This window comes from Colletotrichum chrysophilum (genome assembly GCF_026319265.1).
Source record: "Colletotrichum chrysophilum strain AFK26 chromosome Unknown scaffold_27, whole genome shotgun sequence".
In the NCBI taxonomy this organism is placed as follows: Eukaryota; Fungi; Ascomycota; class Sordariomycetes; order Glomerellales; family Glomerellaceae; genus Colletotrichum; species Colletotrichum chrysophilum.
This window is the reverse complement of record NW_026517314.1, coordinates 130,137-146,898: the sequence shown is the minus strand read 5'-3', so window position 1 is coordinate 146,898 and position 16,762 is coordinate 130,137. Positions and strand designations below refer to the sequence as shown.

At 50.3% G+C, this 16,762-nt stretch overlaps 6 protein-coding genes across 6 annotated transcripts; 4 read left to right on the top strand and 2 right to left on the bottom strand.

Moving 5' to 3' along the window:
- Window positions 1–427: 427 nt before the first annotated feature.
- Window positions 428–2,031, top strand: COL26b_004452 (uncharacterized protein; the record flags this gene model as incomplete). Its single annotated transcript, XM_053177329.1, has 3 exons — window positions 428–908; window positions 1,153–1,863; window positions 2,024–2,031. The coding sequence occupies 3 exons, from the start codon at window positions 428–430 to the stop codon at window positions 2,029–2,031; spliced, it is 1,200 nt and encodes a 399-aa protein (XP_053038688.1).
- A 1,511-nt stretch (window positions 2,032–3,542) lies between these two features.
- Window positions 3,543–4,430, bottom strand: COL26b_004451 (uncharacterized protein; the record flags this gene model as incomplete). Its single annotated transcript, XM_053177328.1, has 1 exon — window positions 3,543–4,430. One exon carries the CDS (start codon window positions 4,428–4,430, stop codon window positions 3,543–3,545), a length of 888 nt encoding a protein of 295 aa, XP_053038687.1.
- A 507-nt stretch (window positions 4,431–4,937) lies between these two features.
- COL26b_004450 (uncharacterized protein) lies at window positions 4,938–5,935 on the top strand (the record flags this gene model as incomplete). Its single annotated transcript, XM_053177327.1, has 3 exons — window positions 4,938–5,054; window positions 5,109–5,528; window positions 5,594–5,935. 3 exons carry the CDS (start codon window positions 4,938–4,940, stop codon window positions 5,933–5,935), a joined length of 879 nt encoding a protein of 292 aa, XP_053038686.1.
- A 3,441-nt stretch (window positions 5,936–9,376) lies between these two features.
- COL26b_004449 (uncharacterized protein) lies at window positions 9,377–11,614 on the bottom strand (the record flags this gene model as incomplete). Its single annotated transcript, XM_053177326.1, has 11 exons — window positions 9,377–9,504; window positions 9,561–9,653; window positions 10,016–10,173; window positions 10,239–10,444; window positions 10,501–10,581; window positions 10,648–10,672; window positions 10,853–10,886; window positions 10,938–10,949; window positions 11,006–11,152; window positions 11,210–11,303; window positions 11,447–11,614. 11 exons carry the CDS (start codon window positions 11,612–11,614, stop codon window positions 9,377–9,379), a joined length of 1,146 nt encoding a protein of 381 aa, XP_053038685.1.
- A 1,210-nt stretch (window positions 11,615–12,824) lies between these two features.
- Window positions 12,825–13,120, top strand: COL26b_004448 (uncharacterized protein; the record flags this gene model as incomplete). Its single annotated transcript, XM_053177325.1, has 2 exons — window positions 12,825–12,981; window positions 13,038–13,120. 2 exons carry the CDS (start codon window positions 12,825–12,827, stop codon window positions 13,118–13,120), a joined length of 240 nt encoding a protein of 79 aa, XP_053038684.1.
- Window positions 13,121–14,259: 1,139 nt separating this feature from the next.
- Window positions 14,260–14,875, top strand: COL26b_004447 (uncharacterized protein; the record flags this gene model as incomplete). The annotated part of the gene is made up of 3 exons (XM_053177324.1): window positions 14,260–14,335; window positions 14,426–14,635; window positions 14,853–14,875. The coding sequence occupies 3 exons, from the start codon at window positions 14,260–14,262 to the stop codon at window positions 14,873–14,875; spliced, it is 309 nt and encodes a 102-aa protein (XP_053038683.1).
- Between the last annotated feature and the right edge of the window lie 1,887 nt (window positions 14,876–16,762).

The following is a 16,762-nucleotide window of genomic DNA, read 5'->3' as shown; positions in this document are numbered from 1 at the left end:
GTGCCGTCCGGATCGACCCTCAGTAGAAACAAAGTGCGGGCATTAAGACCTCATTACGCCTTATCAACTCAGGTGCATAATTATTCGGGCCATACCTATCAGATGACGACAATTAATGCCAGCAGCGATTAGGCAGGATCGACCGCGACCTTATCAATGGACAGCCAAGTACTTGGCGTCGGGGGCACATCCGGGGCGGGGCATCGACCGCGTTGGTCGGAAATGCGGAACCGCCCGACTGTAGACTGATAACCTCAACAGGCAGTTTGCAACTTCAGATTGTTGGGTGATGCAGAGTAGCTCGCTTTATCTTACTCTGATATAGCTATTGTTGCAGAATGTGAGAAGTCGCAGGTGTTTTCCGCGAACAACCGACTCACCGAACCAACCAGCTCTCACTTCTTCGCACTCCGCCATACCCAAACCAATGTCTCATCACGCAGGTGTCAAGCCCATCACGGCCGCACTGGAAGACACACAAGACGACGTCAAGAAAGCACCAACATGCGACGAGGATATCGAAACTGCCAGTGAGCAAATCGGCTACAGTCAAACCAATGAACAGCAAGATGCCACTTTGAACGGCGTCTTTGGCGCTGCTGCTGCCGCTGGTGGCGAACAGTTTCGCGTATTGGGAAAGTGGAAAACGGGCATCGTGTTGATTCATACTGAGGTTGGAATCGGCATTCTTGCCTTGCCGTCGGTTCTCCAACGCATCGGCCTCATTCCCGGTCTCATCGCAATCCTGGGCATCGGAGCTCTATCCACATACACAGCATATGTTCTCCTGCTGTACTGGAAGAAGTACCGCCACATTGACAACCTCCCAGACGCGCTGCAAGTTCTTGGCGGCAAGGTCTTGGCGACTATTGGTGCCGTCGGTCTCATCATCAACCTCAGTCTTGCTTGTGCCTCGGCGTGTTTGGCTATCAGCGTCGCTCTCAACACACTCACAGGACACAGCATGTGCACGGTGTCATTTATTGGATTCGCGGCGTTGATATGTTATGTGTTGTGTATTCCAAGGAAAATGAATTTCGTTGCTTATTTCTCATGTAAGTTTTGATACTTCATATCTTCAACATTCGGTATCTAATACCATCCACAACTCAGGGCCTGCGACGTTTGGCATATTTGTCCCAATCTTCATAGTTGTTATCGCCTTGGCCGTAGCCTCACCACAACTCGCTCCTCCCGGAGCCGACATCAAAATCAAGTTGTGGGGGAACCCAACTTTCCAAGAAGGATTCACCGCTATTCTCAGCATCTGCTACTCCTTCGGTGGCAGGCAAGGCTTCTTCACAGTCATGGCTGAGATGAAAGACCCAGCAAAGGATTACGTCTCCGCCCTGGTTATTTTGCAGTCCTTTGCCATCCCCATCTATCTCGTCACTGGAGGTGCCATCTATGGACTCGCCGGCGACTATGTCACATCCCCTGCCATTGGAACAGCTCCTTTGCTCCCAGCAAAGGTGGCTTACGGCATTCTCCTCTCGACTCTTTTCTGCACAGGCCTATTTTACGGTCACGCCGGCATCAAGTACCTCTTTGTGGTAACCATGCGCGACCTGCTCAAGATCCCACACCAAATGACAACCAACACCGTCAAGTCATGGAGCATCTGGGTTCTCCTGGGAACAGGGTTCTGGATCTTGGTTTTCGTCCTCGCGAACGCTATTCCAGTCTTCAACTCTATCATTGCTGTGTCATCTGCCTTGCTGGTTGCCTGGTTCTCATTCGGATTACCTGGAATTTTCTGGCTGCATCTCAATTGGAAACAACAGTTCTCTAGCAAGCGCATGATCGCGCTGTCCTGCTTGAATTGGGGACTAGTGTTCATGGGCGCGTTCCTCAACACAGCGGGTATGTATGCGTCGGTTGATACGTTGGTGAAGCTGTTCTCGGACCCGGAGAGCACAATCAATGGGCCCTTTTCGTGTTCTGATAATAGCCTGTTTTGAACAGTATTTTGGCTGTGGAGGTTTCTCGTCATAAGCGAGATGGAACACATGCCTCACCACAGGCCAATGAAGGATGTGTTACACTGCTGCGTACAATCCAGAAAGACTTTTCCAATTCTGTAGCTCCAGTACACTGTGTTCAGAAGTTTACCTTGCCGGTCGAAATGAATTCAGAGATAATATCATAGATTTTGTTTGACTAAGGGTAACCGTACCTTTCATCATCACATCATGGGAGACTACTTTAACAAGAGTCTCATTAGATTTGGCTACTTCGTATGGAAACCCAGCAGATCAATAAAAGAAACGTTTCTTTCAAGAAAGCAGTAGTAGAAAGCCTTCCATGACAATATACCAAACTGGTTGCTCCAAACCCCCAATCTACTATGCCCATAAACCCTGGAGTCCATCGTTAGAGCTTCCTAGGACGGGATCCCTTTCCGGCTTAGGAACTGCCCACACCTTCTCATAACCTCCATGGTGCTCCCCGCCCTTGCAAGAGTCCCAATACCCCCCACCCTTAGGATATGCACCGATCATCGTAAACCCCGTGATGCGGTCTTGCGTCTCCTTTAACGCCTTGCCAATGTCCGGTCCCGCAATACGATGTCCATCCCCAGGGGTCAAAAGTGTGAACGAGGCTTCAGGCTTGGTATTGAATGTTTTGTGTGCTGTGCCTGCGGGTAGGACGAACACATCGCCTTCATGGGCTTCCAGCTCAACGCCTCCTGTCTCTCTGTCCCGTCCGCAAGTGTTTTCCTTCATGTCGAGGGAGGTGTCTGCAACGCCAAAGCGGATCGTAGCTGACCCGGAGAGGACAGCCATACACTCATGAACGCCAGAGTGGTAATGAGAGCGCTGCGTCTCGCCGTACCGATAGATCCACTGCACTTCCCAGCCATTATCATGAAACGTTTGACAGACACTGTTGGCTGTTAGGCCTTTTTGGGCCGAAAAGTAGCTTGGATAATGCAGAAGTGGGTGTGGTGAGTTTGGCATGAGTGCCGTCGCCGGCAGATGGTACTTTCGGACCTCGACCATGTTGTCGATTACTGGGTGCTCATGTGAATTCAGAGTAACTTAGTCGAGTGGTCTCGAGTCGTGTCCCGGACGTCTGTTATCAATACTACTTGGTCTTTGTCCCGAACACGCCGAAACTCACACGCGATTGATACTTATGATGAACGCTCAATCTACTCACGGCTCAATCCGAGTGGCTGGTGACAATCGAGAGTGCCACCGAGGCAAAAGCGGCCTGGGCCGAAAGACCGTCTGTGTCGTATCTCCCGAGGTAGAGCCCGGAGTTCACTACTTTCTCCGCGATTTTGATACCAAGAATTGAATCATTGGGCGAAGGTCACTCGTGAAGATTTGCTAACTGTCTCGATGAAAAATACGTCAGCCAGCTAGGACGAGCGATGCATACAAGCGTGGTTCCTTGTGAACTCCTCATTGCTTCCTAATCTTCGACTCTGCCCGGGCTTGATGCCAACGGATCACGCCTCCAGCATCAAATGCATAGGGCAAGAATTTGCTTTACACGGCAAATCATCGTAATAAAATTCAATGTACTATCCACAACTATGACAGAAAGCTTCCATTTGTCTCTTCCAGCACCAAGTCATACTCAGGCTTGAACTGCATGAAGACGACTTCTGGTGTTCCCGATCCCGCTTTTGTGAATCTGGCTGCCTCTTCCGAGACATATCGCTTCTGAACACCGTTTGCGGCGGCAGCATCGGCCAGTAGTTGTGCCTGACATGCCTGCTCCAGGGCGATGAAGAAAGCAGCTGCCTCATCCACAGTCCCTCCACAAGTAAGAATCCCATGGTTCTGAAGAATGACGTTCTTATGCTTGGGCCCCAACGCCTTCGCAATTTTCTCGCCCTCATCTTGTGCGAGGGCAACGCCACCGAAGCCCTCGTAAACTGAAAGGTCATCGTAGAACATGCAACAGTCCTGGTTCAGCATCTCGATAGGCTTTCCAAACGCAGACCACGCCCTTCCGTAGGGTGAATGACAGTGCGCAGCGGCGTTGACGTCTGGTCTGGCCTTATGAAGCGCCGCGTGTATCATAAAGCCTGCTCGGTTGACTTTGTGGTTTGTCTTGGTTAGAGGCTTTCCCTCTTCGCTAACGAAGATGAGGTCGCTGACTTTCAGAAGCTTAAAGTGGACGGCGTAGGGGTTGATCCAAAAACACTTTGGGTTGACGGGGTCGCGTAGGCTGATGTGGCCGCCTGCACCATCGTTGTAGCCGAATTTGGCAAAGATGCGGAAGGCACCCACGAGATGTTCCTTTGCCCATTGGCGTTCAGCGAGAGGATCAGTGAATGTTGGAATCACGTGAAGCTTGCTGATAAGATCCGGCACGTCATCTGAAGGATGCTGAGGACTTGTGTCGCTCATGACGATTTCTTGAGGAGGGGCCTGGGTGGTAGACTCGACCATTGTGATGGTTGATGTAGCCATGTTTGCGTAGGTGTTATGAGATTGTGTGAAGAAAAGTTGGAGATTTCAAACTCGGGTCTTTCATTGAAAAGTTGCTACCAAATACTTCATAATGAAGCCCAGATTGGATTGCTTTAAATCACAGTATCATGCATGGGCTACTCGGGCGATGCACTAATAAGCCCAAAGACCATTACTAGTGAGGGGATGTTCCATTGTTACCTACTCACCTTTTTCAGTCCGTTGCGGAGTAGGATTACCTTAGTCGGGCCAACCCGACCTGATATCAACCATGCCCCTCTTCGCTCGGCCTGGGCCGCGTTGTCTGATTGGCCGACCTGCATGCCTCCAGATGGCATCCTACAACATTTCGATACAAGCATCGAGAATAGCTCTCCAAATTGCAGTGATATCCCATGCCAAATAATTCGGAATCGTTGAGCACTAAATTTCTGAAATCATTCTAAACTGAAGTGAAACGCTCAGTGAGAACTTTGCTCATTCGTACTACCCATCTTGGCCCAAGTCATGGAGGCCTCCACACCGCAATCTCTGGGACGCAAGCCCAGAGTCCTATCTATTGCATCTCCTTCTTATGCAGGCGACGATTTTGTGTCAAAATTCCAATCTACTTGTGACCTTCATGTAAGTTCGATCCCTGATACGGGGGTTCACGAATGGGTACTAACGATAGAACAGATCATCTTGCCTAGCGATAGAAAAGGCACTGTTCAAGCAATTTCAGACGCGCGGAAGTCCGATGGACCATTTGATGGTGTCCTGATCGGCATGGGCAACGGCGGCTATGAGAGGTTTGATGAGGGCCTGCTAGGCCCACTCTTGCCGGAGCTCAAGATCGTTGCCTCCGTCAACGCCGGGTACAGCGAATTTGACATGGAATGGTTCAACAAGAACAAGATTGCCGTGACCAACACAGTTGACGCGGTCGCTGAGCCGACGGCAGATATTGCCATATTCTTGATGCTTGGAGCTCTCAGGGACACCTCCAGGCTCGAAGCAGAGGTCCGAAATGGTGGATGGCGTGGTGGGTCAAAGCTTCCCCTCCTGGATCCGAAGGGTAGAACGCTGGGGATCATAGGAATGGGAAAGATCGGAAAGGTATGGCACTCCAATCTCTCGTCGAAGTGAGAATGTGGCACTGAATCTTGTTCTTTGTCGTCCAGCACGTCGCGCGCAAGTCGCAGGTTTTCGGCATGAAGGTGCAGTACTACAACCGTACTCAGCTTTCATCCGAAGAAGAAAGCCGCCTCTCTGTGGAGTACGCAGGTAGCCTGGAAGCGCTGCTGAATACTTCCGATGTTGTATCGATCAACTGTCCACTCACTCCAGAGACACGAGGTTTGATTGGTGCTGAAGAATTCAAAAAGATGAGGGATGGTGTCATCCTTGTTAACACTGGCCGCGGGGCAGTGGTGGATGAGGCAGCGTTCATCGAAGCATTGGAAAGCGGCAAGGTTGCCCGCGCTGGCCTTGATGTTTTTGATGGAGAGCCCAACGTTAAGTGAGTCACATCAACCACGGATTGGGATTACAGTTTCCAAAATCAAAGAAAGTAGGCTGACAAGACCAACACAATAGCCCATATTTCCGGAACAGCACCCAATGTGTGGTCCAACCACACATGGGATCATGGACAGATGTCGCATGGGGCAATGCTTATCGGGAAGCCATGAACAATATCACTTCTTTTGCCGAAACGGGGAAGGCCGTGTCACAAGTGAACTCATTCTAAGAACGGCGGTATAGATTTAGCTGTTGTCAAATAGTTCTCTTAATCATTATTACGACCTGCTTCTCTGTTGAACACGGCGCCATTTACAGAGGTGTGATTGTGGCTGTCAGCAAGTGTCAGACCCCACTGTAAAACGGGGCCAGCTTACCGCCGTTCGCATTCTTCTTGATCCAAGATTTCGCAAAGTCGAGTCAGTGACGTGGAACATGGTGTGTCACTACACGTATTAGGGCATGCCTCTTCTCCGTGGGGCTGGCTGAGTGCCAACAATGTGCGGTTGCACCACCGTTTGATTGGTTTCCATGCAGCTAGGACGGGCGGCGCCCAAGGCAGTGGCGTGTACATGTTACCCAAACAGGGATCTGGGAGGCACCGAAGCGTCGGGGGCCGGAACCTACTTGTGCACTACAGGGAGTAATAGTGAGCAAAGACTGTCTGCAGAACGTTCCCCTGGCCACACCTGCTGCACAGCCGAGCGGCACGGAAAGGCGACCGGTCGTATGGGTCTGAGGATCACAAATGGACGAAGGATCTTGCGGCTTGCCGCCCTTGGGGGCGAGGGATTCCGCCCCCAGGTTGGGGGCCGACCGGAGTCGCCGACGTTAAAAGGGCTGCATGTCCCCCATCTTCTGGTTCACCACATGAGGCTCTGTTTTCTTTATATCATTCTCGATATCCATATATTTTGGGTGCGTTTGAACGCAAACGTCTTCTTGGTCCTCTTCAACATCCTCGACCCTTTCGATCATATTCGCGAACCTTCACTACCTCCACTCTCTACTACCTATACGCGAAGTTCTCTCCCCCTTGGGCAAGCACCTACGATGAACATCTTCCGCTACCTACTCTCAGTTGACCGGATCGAAGACACTTGCGTGGTGCTCCCAGCAGGACCATTCACATACGACAAGCTTTTCAGGGCACCAATAGCGACATTCGCCAGCACCTGCCAGCAGGTGTCCCGGTCCTCCAATTGCGAACCAACATCTCGACAGCAAGGCAACCGGACGCCTCGCGTGCGAACTTCGGACTCGATGCTGCCTGAAGTCAGGCAAAACTAGGCGGCCAGGCTACCGACGCTATCGCAAGGCAGATTTCGAGGCGAAAAGTGAAGCGGAATGATGGAGGCGGAGGCCTCGCTAACAGTCTCACTGCATGGAGGCGGCAAGCGCTGCATTCCTTCGGTACCCCTGGCGGAGCATCGATTGGGCGACATCAACTGCGCTATTTCTCAGCACCGCCTGGCTCTCCACCTCGACAACACCTGTAGCCCGCAGTTGAGCTCGCCTTTTTCCATTTTCTTCTCGGCCATGATGGCTGGAGCACCACAATCCTACGGTTCTATCCTTCTTCACGCCCGATCAAAGTTGGTCGGCGGACATCGGCATCATCAGCACCTGCAAGGCTTCAGCGTCAATTGTCATCCTTTGCAGCGCAAGGCGGACTCCAGCCGTCTGCCGGACGCCGGGGCGTGGTCAGGTCTGAAGTCAGACTTGACATGGTCTTGTTGGTCGGCATTTGCGCGTGTAGGCTTCTATCCGGAAGAAAATATGCAATCACTTTACTTGGGCCGTGAACCTGAAGGACAGAGGGGCAAAAGGATATCAACATAGGAACACGGCGAGACTCGCGAGGTGTCGTCGAGTGTTGTTGGTTCCGACAATTCCTCGGTCTGCCCCGATCGCCGCACCAAAACGGTCGCCGGACCGTTCGAGCCAGGTCACATGAATCACTCCGGAATTTCCTACTCTCATTGTCTATCTATTGCTAAATCCATCGTTCTCGATGCTTCAGTCTTCATTGCTTCGAATCTTGAGGTATGAAACTTTAGAGTCAAGCACCCACACTCTCTTGAGGACCAAGTGGTCTCACATCATCGCACCTACCTTATGGAAGGGGTTTACACTCATCAACAATGTCTGGCGTAGGAAATATGCCATCAACTTTTCCTTTACATTATCGGATTCCTGCATATCTTCCAAACAACATCTGAACTGCTCGATAGCTGCAACTTCCATTGATGTTCCTGCGCCCAGGGATAGCCTACCTCCTCCCCACCCCCCACACACTCCGCCCCGGGCTAGCCATGGCCCCGAACCTATAACGAAGAGGCCAAGCATATCACCCAGGCAAGGCCTCTTTCCTGCCGACGACATGCGAACGACACAGCTCCAACTGGAGAACAATTATAGACTCGACCCTCAGCTCTGGGCCTTGATAGGCTGCTGAGTGATGCGCGCAATGTCGATTCAGGCAGCCCATCGTAGCTGCCAACGACGTGCAGGGGAGAAAGCAGTTATCAAGCTAAGATGGAGCTTTTGCTTGCGGTGGTTCGCATCGTTCTTTATGGCCCTATAAATATTCCGAGAAACTGGAATCCTGAGGAATTCACCTTGTACATCTTCACGTCGTTGCAAGTACCACTGTCGTGCATTCCGTGATCCGTGACGAACAGCATTTTTGCCGCAAGATTTCACTTTTTTTCGACCAGCTGCCCTGCGACACGTGCCTCAGTTGTCTTGAAATGATGGACGCCCGATCTGACCGGTCTGCTTACTACGGGTACCACCATCAACTTGCGTTTTCGCGATTCAACGTTCGGTGACTCACTGATGCTTTCTAGCAACACCGCTTCCAAATCACCACACAAGCACTCTTCGGCGGAATCACAAAGCACACTGGCCAGACTGCGTCTGGCCGCATACGAGAACCAGCCTGCTTCCCAAGACAGCAACATGTATCGCGTCGCAAACCAAGGCACCAGCGTCAGCGAGAGTCAGGCACAGCACCGCGCAAGAATCGAGGCAGAGCTTGCACGTATCACGGCTCAGTCAAGGGAGGGCCGCTCCTAGGGCTCAATAGCCTTGGGCTTCACAACGTCGGGCTCGCCGAAACGCATACGGCCCCCGGGCGGGCCAGTCTATTTCAAGTTACCGACGTCTGGTCTTGTAGTCGGCTGCAAGTCAGACCTAATACTTCAACCATTTCTTCATTCTTTGATACGCACACGGGCTGTACCTTCGGTGTGAGGCGTTTGGCATAGTGGGAGGCACATAGACGGATTCACGAAACATGATTTGGTGGCACAACCCCATCTTTACATACAACTCTCAGGCCTCAAAGTCACGATGCTAGGACTTCAGGGACTCAATACATTGTCTTGAACACCCTTTTCGTATTTCTTGATTGCTCCGAGTTTCCCACAGTGACGCGCTCAAAGGACATATCTGAAGTCTTTGTTCTCAAACTCAGTCTGGTCCCTCATTCCAGCTTCCTTGCTGCTCTCCCTATTGGGCTCGCCGTACTTCTTGTCACGATGCCGATTGACCAGGTACATGTAGACTAGATGAGAATTAGCGGCCGTGGTAAAATAGGTTATAGGATCCCTGACGACATACCGAGCAGAGTTAGGTGGCAGATCAACTTGATAGCGTAGCCGACTAGGAGCCCAATCGTAGCTCCTCGAAAGTGCGGCGCCTCCGATTGCTTTACTACAAATGGTCCAGCAAAGTTTCCCCAGCAGTACGCCGTGCTGCAACGTCACGTAAGCCTAGTCCGGTAAATGCTTCATTCAGGTGGACTAACAAAACCATGGCGCTCGCGAGAGAACGATGTGTATATCCGGCAATGTTGGAGGAGATGGTGGTCAGAGACACTGTGAAGCCGATCGACTGTGAGTTGACCAGCCAGAATGACACAAGTCGACCCCAGGTATTTGACTCAGGAAGATATGCCATGCAGGCAGCCGAGATTGTGCAAAGCAGATTGGCTACCGAGGCTGTAATCAGACGCGCTATTTTCCATACATGACGTCAGTTACAAGAGGCTTGCATTATTTGTAGGAGGGACTCACAGTCCTTCACATTCAGGATGACAGTGCCTCCAATGAGGAGAGCGACGATCTGAACCGCATCTCCAACAGACTTGAGCTGCGTTGTCTGTGTTATGCTGAACCCCATGTCACGGATGATAACCGTAGAAAAAGAGTTGACAACTCCGTTGGGAATAGCGCTGTGCTCTTATCAGTAGGGGATTTGTCTCATGAGGGGGTTGCTACTGACGCTGCAAAAACCGACGTAAACAGCAGCAGAGTCTTTGGGTCGAAAGATCCCAAGAGAGCCTGTTTCTTGTCGAACGCTTTGTTCTTGATGCCAGTCTCGTTCTCAGAGACCCGTTTGACTGCAACAAGTCTTTCGCGGTGGTTCAGGAAGAACGCGTTTGAGGGCGAGTCTGGTAAAAGAAACCAGATCACCAGCGACCAAACGCACGTCACTCCGCCCAGCTACCGAGATGTTTTCGTCAGACGAATCTATCGGCCTGTCCATACTAAACACATACCATGAAGAAGATGAGTTCCCAGCGCTCTGGTTTCAGGTCAGCGGGAAGCTTGGACACGCCCATAGAGATGTAAGATCCGATCTTAACACAGCGTTAGCTAGTGTTAGGATTTCGTTTTCAGCTATGTAGAAAATACAGCAGACTCACGATACCGCCCCAGCCAAGAGACGAGCTAGGCATAGTGTCAGCGAATGTATGAGGCTCGATGTGCTTTGGCATGATACATACTACCATATGCACTGTCGAAGGGGTATCTCTTTGCGCGTATACCAGAATCCCGTCATAAGTGTCAACCCACTGAGAACGTTGTTAGAGGCGTACAGTCTGCTTCAATTCTTTGGAAATCACCCACGGTGTAACGGCGGCTTCAAATATTCCCATGATGACTACCACGCATGTCAGTATCACGACACCTAGCTACGGGAAAAGCTGCGCACATCGGACGCCTACTAAAATCATGGTCAGTTAGTTTTGATTAAAAAAAAACGATTGGGGACTGGCGTACAGGCACTAGAGTAAGTTCGAGTTTGGGTCATGAGAATCACCATCAGACCCCAGAAGAAGATGCTAATGGCCATGACTCTTTGAGCAGGATATCTACCAATCAGCCAGCCGCAAGGATACTGGCCGAAGAAATACCCGGCATATACCACTGTGATAACAATTTAGCGAGGTCTACCTCGGCCCCTGCAAAGTAAATGGGACTCACTCGCTGAGAGGTAGTTGAACTGTTGGCCCTTGAGACTGAGTGCTGCTTGATACCCAAAGACGTTGGCATAGTTCAGGGACGTCTTATCCATGAACTGCAGAGCTTGGGTAACAAGAAACACGGGTAGGATAGTGAGATCAAGCTTCCATCGAAGTCTTCGTAGCTTTCGTTCGAGTTGTCAGAGGTTGGAGCATTTCCGGTTCAAACCCAACTCCACTGTGGGAAACGGGGACAAACCTCTTTATCCGAGACCTCCAAGTCTATGGCTTCAAGGTACTCTCTATATCCGACAGCGTTCTCTTGGTGCTCTGCGTCTAACTCCTGGAGTTTAAGATCAGACGAGGGGAGGACGCCCCGGTCGATATCGCCTACGCCACTCTGTGGCTTGATAGGAGCGTCTGTCATTTCTGCTAGTCTTGACACCAAATCAAGTCTCTTTTCAAACGGAAATGCTGGATGCAAAATGCCTCAGAGTTCTTCCGACTTGGGATTTGACAGTAAGCAGAATGAAGAGACACGCCTCATGCTTGAAAAAGAGCTCATAATTGCTCTCATGCCACTGGCCCCATGGATTGCTTCTGCGGGGAAGAGATCCCAGGAAGACTGCGGGGAGCCCACTTCCCGCTCCCGAGGGCATGGAGTGCGGGGGTCAGCACGCTAGGCAGATAGAATTCCTCCACTGGTCACTGTTATCAGGTATGTGGTGTGAGTGACAAATTTGAGCGAGTGAGGAGAATGACGCCCGTTGTCATCAACCTAGCCGAGCCGATTTGCCGACAGCAAGAAAAACATCCGCTGATCAGAAAATACGTCACAGCCACGGTACAATGAGATCTCATTAGACTGGTAATGAGAATCGAAATACAGTCAGTTTAGCATTCAACAACAGCCCGTAAAACGACACAACATGTCTACGGACAAGATACCAAGGTATCTCGCCAAGCCGAGTGGTGAGTGTTGTCTCAAAGGCACGATCCACGAAGGTGAAGCACGTGGGTCCTGGGAAGTGATCGCAGATGTTGAGACTTACGTATCAAAACCGCCTACCGATAAGGCAAACGGCCATGTTGTGCTTTACTTCCCCGATGTCTGGGGTATGTTTGTCAACGGACTGCTGGTCATGGACGCCTTTGCGGATGTAGGGTATCTAGTAATGGGCCTCGATTACTTCCGTGGGGTAAGGGCGTTTCTTGAAGCACGCACTGATGACATGGAGCTGACTATTGCCGAAGGACCCAGTCTGGAAACATCGAAAGGACAGAAATGACACCTCTAACCCTGACTTTGACTACGAGGCTTGGAAAACCAAACACACAACTTTCGCGGATGTTGCTGTGCCCAAATGGGTGGACGCGGTTAAGCAACGATATGGAACGGAAACGACGGGGTTCGCCTGCGTAGGCTACTGTTTTGGCGCGCCATACGTCTGCGATGAGCTGGCGAAAAATACAGTCACAGTCGGCGCATTTGCGCATCCGGCGTTTCTGAAGGAACATCACTTCCTCAATCTTGAAAGTGAGGTTTTTTCTATATCCTGAATATTCCCCAAGTCCGTTGCTGGAATGCTGGTTGCAAAGGATTATGAGCTGATCTCGCTTTATCAGAGCCTCTCTTCATGTCCTGCTCCGAGGTTGACCATACGTTCGATGTCCCATCTCGTAGACGAGCGTTAGATATCCTTCAGTCCGAGAAGAAGATCTATCACTATCAACTATTTTCGGGCGTTGAGCACGGGTTCGCTTTACGCGGTGATCCCAAGGACCCGTACCAACGTAAGTACCTCTACTCCTTAGGGTAGGACGTATTTTACTAACTAATACTTCTCCAGGATGGGTGAAGGAGCAGAGCCTGGCTGAGATTGTGAGTTGGTTCAACTATTGGTTGTCCTGTCCACCATCCACAACGTCATAATCCGAGTCGTTCTGGGCGCTTCTGTAGATTTCTGTAATCATGGGAGTCTAGAATATGGGGAACCAAGAGATTTTGCATCGTAAGAGTCAACACTGATAGGTCTGGTCACCATTGGTCGTTGTCATGTGTTGGGATGCTTACGGTGTACCAAGCAATGGGCAAACCGTTTGAGAGGAACATGACATTATTCAATTGACATACGTATTCGGGACGGCTGAATTTAGACCATGGCTTAAAATGCCTCTCTACATAGACTGTTACCGGGATGAAGAAACAAGTGCGAGAAATACGCACACCTCTTCAATCGGCAAGCCACCACAAATTGTGCAGGCGCTGGTTCTACTCCGTCTGAAGTCTGCCAGGTGGGTGAGAGATTTCAATACCCCGCTTGGTATCCCCGAACTCGGCTGCCATGTGATGTCATGAAGGTTATCATTTTCCGCCATAGAAAAAACAAGCGGACTGTAACAATTGGCTGCATCGCAAATCAGAAAGCTCTTGGGGTACGCGCCTAGACACGGATCATCTTCGCAAGAGCATCTCGAACTACCGCTGTTTACATGTAACAGCGATTGAAACAAACTCCCCTGAAAGACAACTGAAGATTACGCAGGTCGCCAGTATGGTTCCACCTCGAGCTTTCGACTTCGCAGGGGATGTGGCGATCGTCACAGGCGCAGGCTCACGAATGGATGGTCTGTTTGCATGGGTCACCAACGCGGTCAATTTAGTCTATAGCACACTAACATACTTCAGGTGAAATTGGAAACGGTCGGGCTGCAGCAATCCTCCTTGCCAGGCACGGAGCGAAGGTTGCGTTGCTTGACTTGAATGAGGACTGGGCCAGAGAGACCAAACGAATGATAGATGAAGAAGGTGGGACGTCGGAAATCATCCAGACGGACGTCAGCAAAGAAACCTCTTGCAGAGATGCGGTTTCCAGGACGGTTGAGCTATTTGGTGCCGTTCATATACTGGTCAATAACGGTAAGTGAACTTTCTTGAAAGCATGCAGATCGTAAATGACAAGTCTGACTTCATGGACAGTTGGCGTGGGGGGCGCTATCGGGAACGCCACGAACATCAACCTCGAGGCATGGGAAAGAGACTTTCGGATCAACGTAACAAGCATGATAATGATGTCGCGCTACGCGATTCCCGAGATGAGAAAGCAAGGGCGAGGTTCCATCATCAACATCTCTTCTGTCAGTGGCTGTAAGTTTAGGTGGCTTATGCTCTAGATCGAGACATCGCATTGCGACATCCCCCAGATTTTCTCAATGAAGTACTGCTGACATGGTTTAGTGCTCGGAGGTAACCCCAGTCTGCTCTACCCTACTACCAAAGGTGCCATCATTCAGATGACCAGAGCCATGGCTGCTCAACATGGCTCGGAGAATATTCGTGTCAACTGCATTGCTCCGGGCATGGTTTACACACCTATGGTCCGAGGTCGTGGCATGACCGAGGAAACAAGACAAGCTCGGATCGACCAGAACTTGATGAAGAAAGAAGGTACGGCTTGGGATGTTGGGTACGGTGAGTATTTGTCGACAGCTGATCCAGCTTTGCTCGAAATGAGATCGGCTTATAAGGAACATGTAGCCATTTTATTCCTAGCCAGTAAAGAGGCAGGGTGGATCACAGGACTAATTATGCCTGTTGACGGCGGCGTATGTCTGCTTCTCCCAGCGACATCTCTACTAGCATATGATGGGCTGACAGGTCTCAGACTACCGCTGGCAGATCAGATAGACCGGCTCTCCAGGCTGATGGTCTAGCGGCTGAGAACACGGGCATTGAAAACTAAAGAACCAGTGGACAACAAAGACTGAGGAACAGAAAATACGGTTTTAGGAGGACGCAGGTTCCAACTCTACAGTTTGAGTAGCTGATTCGAGTCAATACTCGGAACAACTAAGATTCATAAGCTTTGGAAGAATTTGAAAGTGTTTTTGAGAATAAATCCAAGTGATTAAGGGCGATCTGGAGAACTGCTTTTTGTTCAGCGAAGCTGTGTCGTACCTGTCGCCTTCCGGGTTAGAAAGCCCCTAGATGACGGGTAAAGCTCTGATTATTTTAATTATAGTTCCCAAACACCATCAAACTTAGAATACCTAGTCCCAGAAACGTAAAAGAAAGATGGCTTTACGAATCCTGGACAATCACCCAAGTCATATGCGGAAGATATTTTGACAAGCCCTATGTTTGTTACGAACTCTACACCTCTGCTGCATGCTTTCTGCATTAGATTCACACAGCCGGTGACTGACCGTGGTCACTGATTGCTGCCGTCCATTCGTCATAATTTCCCAGACGGACAATTAGGCTATTAATTAAGGGCCACAAATCAAGGGTCACAATCGTGCGATAGCAGTTTCGCAGTGTGCGCCGGCGAAGTGCGCATGCATGACTCAACACCCCTATTGTAGTGAATATCTTCTTCTCGGCTTCAGTTTCTGAGATGCGCCCGTGAAGCCTCATACAGGGACGCTGACTATCCGCATGATGTTTGAACAGGAAGGGGCTCGAATTATGCATTGCGGTACCCCAGAGCCCAGTTTTCTGACGGGCTTGACGGGCTCATGAAAGGAGTTCGCTAAAAATATCCTACAACATGCATCTATCGCAGATCAGGATGAAAAGTTCGCCCTAGCCTACGATCTCAAGGTCGGAGACTTTCACTCGTAAGTGGGGACAACTGATAATATGTCGGGGCATCCGAAGTCTAATTCGGGTAGCATCTTATCAGTATGGGGCGAGTGCGATCAACCAGGGGCGCGAGTCGCCAGAGTAGCCGATATGCGCGTATGAGAAACTTTGTACGATCTTCTACTGGTTGATACGAGGAGTCTCGCATCCTAGATGACTAAAATTGAGAATATTCATACAAGTCGCTTACATATAAAGCTCAACGGACAGCCTCACAGCAGCATTGTCTGGGATAAGCGCCACCATCGGAATTGCGACTTCGACCACCCCTTCGCACCAACATTGTCATAGTCCCAATCGCAGAAATGGTGTCTTTCACTACCGTTGTAGTAGCTTTGTAAGTGAACACTGCTTCACTCTGCAGAGAGGTTTTAATAAATAATCAGTATGGCGGCTACTACCGCGATGGCCCAATTTCCGGCACCGGGCGAGGAAGTAGATTGTGACTGTACAGACCTCAAAGATGGCGAAGTTGTTCCGGATGATGACGGCGTAAGGAGAGGCTGCGCCAATCGTGGATATCTCGTCACTCGAGATGGCGGCGATCTCAAGGTGAATATCTAAACCCGTCTCCACTGGGAAAACGATGCTGACTACTGTCTTTACAGTGTGTCATCGTAGAAGATGGCACAGAGCATCACGACCGAGCCCGCGATTTCGTCAACAACTGCTCCTTGCACGGAACTTGTGGTTATGTTGGTCAGTGAATCGACTCAAGAGTGGCAGCACCGCCAACACCAGCTCGAGAAATTTTTCAGAGTGAAAAGGCGGGTTTCCATCACCAGTCAGACGAAGATAACGTGTACCGATATGTGATTGATGGTATGAGAACAACGAGTTGAGATTGTTTTTTTCTGAAAGAAGCTCACGTGGATAAGTCATTGGGCTCACATATTTTGTGCTCGTTACCCTGAATTTAGCATAACAGCC